This window comes from Anser brachyrhynchus (assembly GCF_964034855.1).
Source record: "Anser brachyrhynchus genome assembly, chromosome: 20".
NCBI classification, from domain to species: domain Eukaryota; kingdom Metazoa; phylum Chordata; class Aves; order Anseriformes; family Anatidae; genus Anser; species Anser brachyrhynchus.
Genome location: NC_137713.1, coordinates 2,003,515 through 2,011,905, shown reverse-complemented (window position 1 = coordinate 2,011,905; position 8,391 = coordinate 2,003,515). Strand labels below are relative to the sequence as shown.

General features: G+C 56.3%; 1 protein-coding gene across 2 annotated transcripts; it reads right to left on the bottom strand.

Annotated features, from left to right (window-relative positions):
• Positions 1 to 628: 628 nt before the first annotated feature.
• DYNLL2 (dynein light chain LC8-type 2) lies at positions 629 to 7,290 on the bottom strand. 2 transcript variants are annotated; one of them, XM_080563531.1, is made up of 3 exons: positions 7,148 to 7,290; positions 4,190 to 4,328; positions 629 to 2,508 (listed from the first exon to the last, which is right to left on the bottom strand). In XM_080563531.1, the coding sequence occupies exons 2-3, from the start codon at positions 4,319 to 4,321 to the stop codon at positions 2,371 to 2,373; spliced, it is 270 nt and encodes an 89-aa protein (XP_080419657.1). In that variant the 5' UTR covers positions 4,322 to 4,328; positions 7,148 to 7,290; the 3' UTR covers positions 629 to 2,370. The 2 variants fall into 2 exon arrangements, with proteins under 2 accessions (XP_080419657.1, XP_080419656.1); XM_080563530.1 differs by lacking the exon at positions 7,148 to 7,290 and having other exon boundaries at positions 4,190 to 4,348.
• Between the last annotated feature and the right edge of the window lie 1,101 nt (positions 7,291 to 8,391).

The following is an 8,391-nucleotide window of genomic DNA, read 5'->3' as shown; positions in this document are numbered from 1 at the left end:
CCTGCAGCGTAGCCGTTACGCTGCTCCTGTTGGTAAAGCAGCTCTGCCAAAATATCGGGGAGGCTGCGAACTACAAACTTAAACCTCCCTTGTCAGGAACAAGGCAGGGAGGGGAGCTAACAGCAAGCCCACAGCCCCCGCAACGTGCAGGGTACGAAACACCAGCTCCAGGCAGCTGCAAAAAGGCGAGATGTGAAGCAGCTGCGAAGCGCGCAGAGGAAGCCTGAAGGGGTAACAGACTTCCCTGCAAAGTAGGGAAGACACCTGGGCATGCACAGGAGCCAGGACCCCGGCTGCTCTGCTACCCCCTGCCTGCCTGAAGCCATTAAGAGGTCAGCCACAGCGCCTTCAGATCTGGGTCACTTGGCACAGCAGCACCCAGCAGGGCTGCAGGAGGATGCGCTCCCCTCACTCCCTCCTTCTGGCTCCGCATTTGAGCCAGGCCTGTGGTCGGTGCCCACACAGATGGGCCACACACGCTCCTCAAATTGAGTTTCTCCCCCCCCCTCTGCAGAGCTACCTCCTTCACACCATCAGCATCTTCCAGGGCAGAGAGCTGGCTGCTCACCTTCTCCAGACAAGAGCAGTTCGCGCTTCGGGCAGTAGGCAATGAAGAAACCAGAGGCTGTTTAAATGTGTCAATTCACCTTTAATGTTTGAAAAAAATAAATGGTATTTGAGCCATTGCAGTTATGAAGGGAACGTATCTTGCTCCACAAGAGACCGTGAACAGGTTCACATTAGACTCATGCTTGGAAAAAAACAAATCCAAAACATTCTTCTTTCAGATCAAGAGTGGAGTTCCGAACAGACAAGACCACAAGAGTGCCCCAGACAGCCCAAGGCACATTACCCCAGTGCAGACATTTCCATCGACATGAAGTAATGACAGCTACATTCTTTCTAGTTACAACATTGTTCTATCAATATTACAAAATTAGGCATACTTTGGATTTTGCACAGAGACAAGGACTTTTACTTCAGGAAGTAGTCAACCTGGGTCACCTAAGTCATTTCACAATGAAGAGCTCCCTTCGCTCTGCCTTTCCCCACCCCAGCAGTGACTTGTTACCAACACCAAATTTGTCCTAGAGACACGAGTTGGGCTCACGAGCCCAGCGGTATTTGTCTATGAATTAGTTAACAAACCAACAGATAGACTGTGACAAGCACCAGGTAGTCACGTGCCATCACACGGCGTTTGTCCTTCAGAAGGATTTCTCCCACCCAGATACAAAACACTTCCTGCAGTTTAATCCAAGAGTCAGTACATACTAAGACAACATCACTGCTGAACCTATTGGAGACCAAGACATTTTTCTGCCATCGAAGCAGATGTCACATGAGTTTCCTTCACACAAACATCACATGTAAATTTAACTTCTTGGTACTGTGCTTTAAGAACAAAAGCAGATATCAGAACATGGAGGACAGGCCTCCAGAAATAGCTTATCAGCTACAGAAATAAAAAAAGGAGACAGTGGCCACTTACAAGTCTTCCACATGACTAGCTTGTTTTAAAGGAGAGCATCAAGTTAAGGCAGTGTTGAGACAACTGGCTAAGAACATGCCAAATAGCTGTTGTCAGCAGTCACCAATTTGATATCCTACTCCGTTTCAGGGACGGGCCGTGTGGCCAGCTTTAGGTCTCAGTACCAAGGTCTACAGACCTCAGCCGCAGCACGCCGCTTCCCGCAGCGAGCAGCAGCTCAAGGGGGTGCTTGTTGAAGCCTTCTAGACCAGGCTGAGGTGCTTACAAGTCTAGGTCAATGCTTCAGCAGAGCCAAAAATACAGTGATGGGTACTGAAAGAACACCGAGGGTGCCAGCTGCAAGTCTGGTAATCACAGTCCAAGGTGGAGTTCAACTCGTGTGAAAGCCACGTAAATAAGAGCCACCCCACCGGCTTCCAGGTGGTTTAAGTACCTGCACTGAGGTTACTGGGAGAGCCAGCTCTCTACAGTCTGCAGGGTGGGATCGGAGGCTCACGCTGGCTTTGCTCCTCATTACAAGATTAACAGTCTAGTAAAACTCAGTAAGGAAGTCAGGGGCTTTTTGGCCTGCCCAAAGTTTTTCCCAGCCTCAAAGAAGGAGTTACCACTGAGGGAGCTGTTGTGGAATAGTTTTATTTCTTCCCACGTAAAGGCCATTGTTTAAGCATTTACAGGTTTCCTAGTGCAATACAACCAAAAAAAGCAGTAACAAAAAAATGCCGCCTTCTTCCCAGGCAACTAAACAGAAGTAGAATTTTACTGCAACATATACACATTAAATATAGTATACAGTCCATGCAGCGGCATAGCCATGTTAAAGGGAGTCGTGGCTTCAGCCATCAGTGCATTACAGTCCGAATTTCACTCGCTCCTACTTCCTATCCAGACTTGAAGAGAAGAATTGCAACCTGACCCAAGTAAAAATAGATGAAGTGCTTTGTCTCGTGTGTTACATAGCTGCCAAAGTTTCTGCCAACAATGCAGTGCCAAGTTGGGTTGTATTTCTTGTCAAATTCCTGAAGAAACAGAAGAGAGGCGTTAAGGCCAAGAAAGCCCACATGAAAATAGTTCTAAGCACAAATTCTTTGCTGGTTCTGTTCACACGCTAACGCCCCTCCTCCCACCTGCAGCATCTTTACATTCCCTGCCACAAGACACCATTGTGTTAAGTGAGGCAGTGACCGACGTGAGCCAGGCCTCTGCACTGGCTTGTCTGAAGGATCCAACGCAAGCAAATTATCTCCCGAGATGTGGAGCACGCATCTGCCCCAGGCAGAAGGAGCAGACCTAAGTGCTCTCCCTGGTACAGACCTATTCAGGCCCCACGTGTAGGCTAGCTCAGGGGAATATTTCTCCTCTCCCATTCCAAGCCCACTCACAAAAAAATAAAAAAGACTTTGGCATGTCTGCTCCAGCAAGGCATTTGAGCTTAAAGGTCACCTAAAAAAAGGAAGGAGAAGTCTGCCTTATGCTGTGTAGGATACTTCACAGAGGGGAAAAAATTTGCAGTGAAAATAAGCCGGCAAATTCACAAAACAAAACCCTGAGGTCGGAGGTGAGCAAGGTGAACACTGGACCCTCAAGAATTCTACTTAGCCTTCTACTTAGCAGGTAAGGGAGGGTTAAAGAATTTTCCTCCCTCTACTACACAACTCCCAGGAACACCCTTCCCTCCCCCTCAGAGCCAGAAGAACAGACTCAATGTTCAAGATTAAAGCAAGACTTAGTCCTCAGACAGCAGCAAGACAGTTTCAGCTCTTTGCAGGTAACCTTTGAAGTAAGGAAAAGCTTTCTTGCCAGGGCTTGAAGGTGCATCAAATCACTTCCCTCCTCCCAACACTTCGGAAATAAAAGGGCAACTTTTTGGATTCCTTCTGCCACATTCACTCGTTTTACAGACTGCATTGCCCCAAGCACTTTCAGATAGGTCTTGCCTCATCAGATCAAAGCGATCTGAGAAGTCAGGAGACACCTTTGAATCCTTCACATTCAGGGTTAGGTTACAAGCAAGGCCCAGGAGCTAATCCTGGTGCTAGGGCTGCATTGCCTAGGTAATCATCTTCCTCCCCAAAAGCACTTTGCCTGACCATTCAGAGAAGCAGCTACAGAGGAAACCAACAGCTCCCCAGATGCTGACAAGCATGAGACTGAAGTTAACGGGTTCCCGAGAACAGGGAGGCACCTCCTCACAAGAGGGGGCAACTGCCTGCACTGCTTTTACAGCAGCATCTCTGTGCATCCCTGGCAGGCAGCACAAGGCTGCGTCCTCCTCCACACCCGCTGCCTCAGAGCCAGAAGGCACAGGCAGAACTGCTCACGCAGGGCTGCCCACTTCCGAGGGAAACTTCGGAGTAATCCCACCCCGCACCAGCGCTGCCAGCCCAGCAGCAGCTGTGGAGCAAGTCCTGAGGAGAGGCTGCAGCCAGCTCTAAGCTGGGAGATCCAGAGGGAGAGCACGCACTTAGCTTGCTCAGAGCTTGCCAGAGCAGCAGACCAGGCCCTGCTCTGCCACAGCCTTCCTCTGACCTTGGAGAAGTCACTCCTTTCTCTTGGGAATAGTGGCAAGAAGCAGAAAACACATCTCCTCCTTCCAAACAGTCAAGTGTGAAGTCTCAAAACACTCAGGCTCAAGACACACACACGTAAGAGCTTCAGCTGTAAGTCTCAGGCAGAGCAGCCCCCTCGCCCCCCGGTTACCTTCTTTATATACGCTGCAATGTCCTTTTCTATGTTGTACTTCTCCATTGCCTGTGTGGCACAGTCGACAGCATCCTGCTGCATGTCCTCGGACATGTCCGCATTCTTGATGACAGCCTTTCTGTCAGACATGGTGAACCTAAGGCAGAACATAAGATTCTGTTAATCCCTTCCCCAGAAAGGAGAAGCTGCCTGCGCAGAGGTTTTCCTCTCTACGGCAGGCTGCGTCAAAAGCCGAGACTACCAACTCCCTGCTACAACCAGCAAGAGTTTATCGGGGTAGCCCACAGCAGCCCCAGGCCAAGATCTCCCTTCTGGCTGGAGCACTGGCACCATCCCGGAGGTTAGATCAGAGGTATTCCAACATCACCACCTGCATCGAACAGGCAGAGAAAGCTGCGTGGGAGGAGATGAGATGCGTGGAGAGACAGCCCTCCTAGACATCAAGGGGCCACAGCCAAGCTTGCCTTCCAGGTGCACCAGTGGTTTGAGCTTCATCCACTCAGAGCCTCGCGAGCAGACCCCAGGCAGTCTGTGCCCAGCGGAGGCGTGGGAAGCATGTCAGCGCTAGCACGGCTTTCACCTCACCCTCGACCAGAGCTGCTGTTGCTAGCTGAGCCTGGGATGACAGGCGGAATGGGGAACAGCACTCATTCCCTCACCTCACCACTGCTTTGCCACCGAAACCCAGACTTCGGCAGTTCTCACGGGACAAAGCCGGTCTGACAAAATAGAAACGCCACGCTGCAGCCTTGGAACACGCGGGGATGCACAGCCAGGGGAAACAGCCTCCCGTTTTCCTCCCCCCACCTGTGAGCCACAGCACAGGAGCTAGAGGCCAGCACGCTAGCGCTGCCCTCATCTCTAGGAAACCAGGGAGAGGTAACTTGAGCTGAGCATTTAACCCCTTGACTATCACCCACTTAAGGTGTTTTGTACCAGGCACCGAAGCCATTCACACGCAGACTTCCCACAGCCCTTCTAGGGCAGCATTCAGCACTGGGACACGTCCCGCATGCAGTTCATGGCATCCTAGAAAGCAGGGATTTGGCAACCCCAGCCCCGCAAGCAGAGGCTGACCCATGCACCAGGAAAGGCTCCCGGGCAGCCCTGCTACGAGCTGCCCCGCTCCACCACCGCCAGGCAGGCCCAAGCAGGGTGCACGCCTTGTCTGGGGACTGGTCGAGTGAAGGCCTGTGCTGGCACCTTGGCAGCAGCTCCTACCAGAGAGGATTTAAACTTTGCGAAATTAAGCCTTTGGTGGCAACAAGTGCCTCCGATTAAGCCTGCAGAGCACCATCAGGTTTGTTAATACTTCTACAGTGCTGCAAGTCTGAGCACTACTACCAAGAACATTTTGAAATAGTGAAACTACACATTCTTAGCTTTACCGGGGAGTGAAGAAAATCTGCTGCAATGATCGCTTCCTGGAACAGTCCCAGAAAACTGAAGGAGTAGCTTTGTTACAGCAATTAAAGGAGCCTGCTACCCAGAGAGAAAGAGAATCCAGTTACATAATTGCAGCCCTACAATTACAATACTTCAATTCTTTACTCTGCACTTGAGGATTTCTACTGCAACCTTAATTTATGCTGTTTAGATGCAGTGTTTAATAGAGCACTGCTATTAACACACACTAATAGCATCAGGAGGAATGGCAGGAACTGAGCTCACACAGCAGAGAGCACACGCCTCTACCCCTGCTCTGGAAAAGCCGCTTCCAGGCACTTTGTTCCCCTCTCTGCTGTGGTTTAAGCCAGCGGGTTTCAGCCTGGGGCTGAGAAACCCTGGCCGTGAAGACATCGCTCAGGAGAACCAAAATGCCTGCCTACAGATTTCCATCCACTATCCAGGGGGCTGGCAGATCCTGAGAAATCTTCAAGGGGTCCACCCCACAGGAAAACACAGGAAGAGGGAAGCAGCAGAAATTCACTTGTGGGTCATTCTTCGAGGAAAGCCTCTTTAGGGAAAGAAGGCGAACAAGTTCCCACGGATTCCAGGCCTCCCCATGCGTCCAGCGCACACAGTTCAGAGGACATCTGCCATTACATAAGCAGACACCGAGTGACCCGCAGCAAGCATCTTCCTTCCCTCCTCATTGTTCAGGCGAGGAGCATTTCAGTGCAGGCCCAAGCCGCCAAGGACCGGCAGCACCAGAGGAACAAGCCATTATCCTTCAGCAGGGCTGTGGCTGCCTGCCTGTCTGCCCTCCCAGCACCACTACTCCAGGGCACAGCAACCTCCAGGGGCTGGCAGCAGGGCCCCTGGCACAGGGCAGAGACAGCTCCCACCACCCCACTGCAGGGCCCTGGCCCCACCACGGGTCACACAGGCCCTGTCCCCACTAGCCCAGCCCCACGCACACACCCCATCCCTGCACCACGGAGCGTTGCCAGCCCTCGGGGCCCTGCCACCCGCACCGGGAGGGGGTGGGCACAAAGCCCCAGGGCAGCGGTAACAGCCCAGCCCCAGCAGCCCGGGGCAGGATGAGGCCCCAACCCGGCACCCTCCCGCAGCGGGGCAGGATGGGGCCCCGGGCAGCGCCCAGACCTCGCCTCCCGAACAGGGGGGCTGTGGGAGGAGGCCCCGGCCCAGCTCCGCCGCGGCGGGAGGTGGCTGGGGAAGGGGGCGCGGTCCGGCCCGGCCCAGCCCGGCTCGGCGCAGCCCGGCACGGCCCTTTCTCGGCGGGCCCGTGCCGAGGCTCTCCGGGAGGCGGCGGCGAGCGCAGGCCGGGCGCTGCGTGACCTTCACCGGGGGGAGCCCCGGGGCGGCGGTGACCTTGCCCGGAGCGAGGCCGGCGGCGGGGCCGGGGGTGCGGGGCAGGCTGCGGGACCCCCCCAACCCAACCGGGAACCACCGCCGCCGCCACCACCCCTCTCCCCTTCCCTCCCCTCCTCTTCTCTCCCCTCCCGCGGGCGGACCCCGCAGACGGAGCCCCGCAGCCCCGGCGCCGCTCACCTTCACAGTGACGGGGCCAAGCCGGGAGAGCGCGGCACGGCACGGCGCCGAGGAGAAGGAGGAGGAGGTGGGAGAGGCCCGGACCCGCGCGGCTCTGCCCGCTCCGCTCCGCTCCCTGCGCCGCGCCGAGCGCTCTGCGCCGCGCCGCCGCGCCGCGCTCAAATACCGCCCCGCCCGCTGCGGCGCGCGGCCCGCCGCCCTCCCATTGGCTGCGCCGCGCCGCACGCCGCGCCCCGATTGGCTGCGCCGCCGCGCTGCCCGCCGCCCCGGCCCGTCCGCCCGCGCTGCTCTGCCTACATCCTGTTTCATCCCACAATGCCGCGGGGCCGGCGCGGGGCGGGGCGGGGCGGGGCGGGGCGGGGCGTTGCTACGCGGGGGCGGGGCCTGGCGGGCCCGATCCGGGGGGTGCTGAGCCCGGTGCCGGGGGGGTGCTGAGGGGCCCGGCCCGGCCCGGGGCCGGTGTGGAAACCTCGGCGGTGCCCCCCCCCCCCCGACATCACCCACTGAACCGTGTCCCCAAGCACCAGCTCCAACCTCTCCACGGACGCCCCCAGGCCCCGGGTGCCCGCCTTTGCGGGGTGCTGAGGGCGCTGCTCTGCTCCCCCGCAGGGCTCGGCCTCGCTCCTGGCCCTGCAGCACCGCGCACATTTCCCTTCCCCTCTCGTTTCTCGGGTTTGTCCTGGTTTTATACCGGCAGCGAGGCTCGGGGACCCACCGCGGCCACCAGCGCCGCGTCCTGGGGGAGTCCCTGCCTGTCCCTGGGGTTCCCAAGCGAGCCCTGCCAGCTCCAGCCCTGCTTCACGGGCCCATAAATTCCCAGCCCTGCTTCACGTGCCCATAAAACCCCAGCCCTGGTGCTGAGCTGGCCAAAAAGCGTCCCCACACCAGCTCCTGGGGTGACCCGTGGCCATCACGGTCACCGCGAGAGCTCGCCTGCAGCTTGCAGAGCCTCCGTTTGGCTGCAGTGCTGGCAAGTGCGAGAAAGCTGTGACGTTGTGGAGATAAAGGACAGGGACAGAAAGGGGACGGGAGAGCCCTTTGGCAATGCCGGTGGCCTGGCAGAGGTGCTCGCCTGAGGCTCCCCGGGTCTTTTGGCCCCAGAAAAGGCGCAGGTGTCTCTCTGGTGACAGGACAGAAAGGCACCAAAGCACAGGAGAGCCACGTCGCGCCGGTCTCGTGTTTCACATACACACAAAAACCAAGGTGAGGACAAAAGGGAGAACAAAAACCCCGTTCCTTCCGAA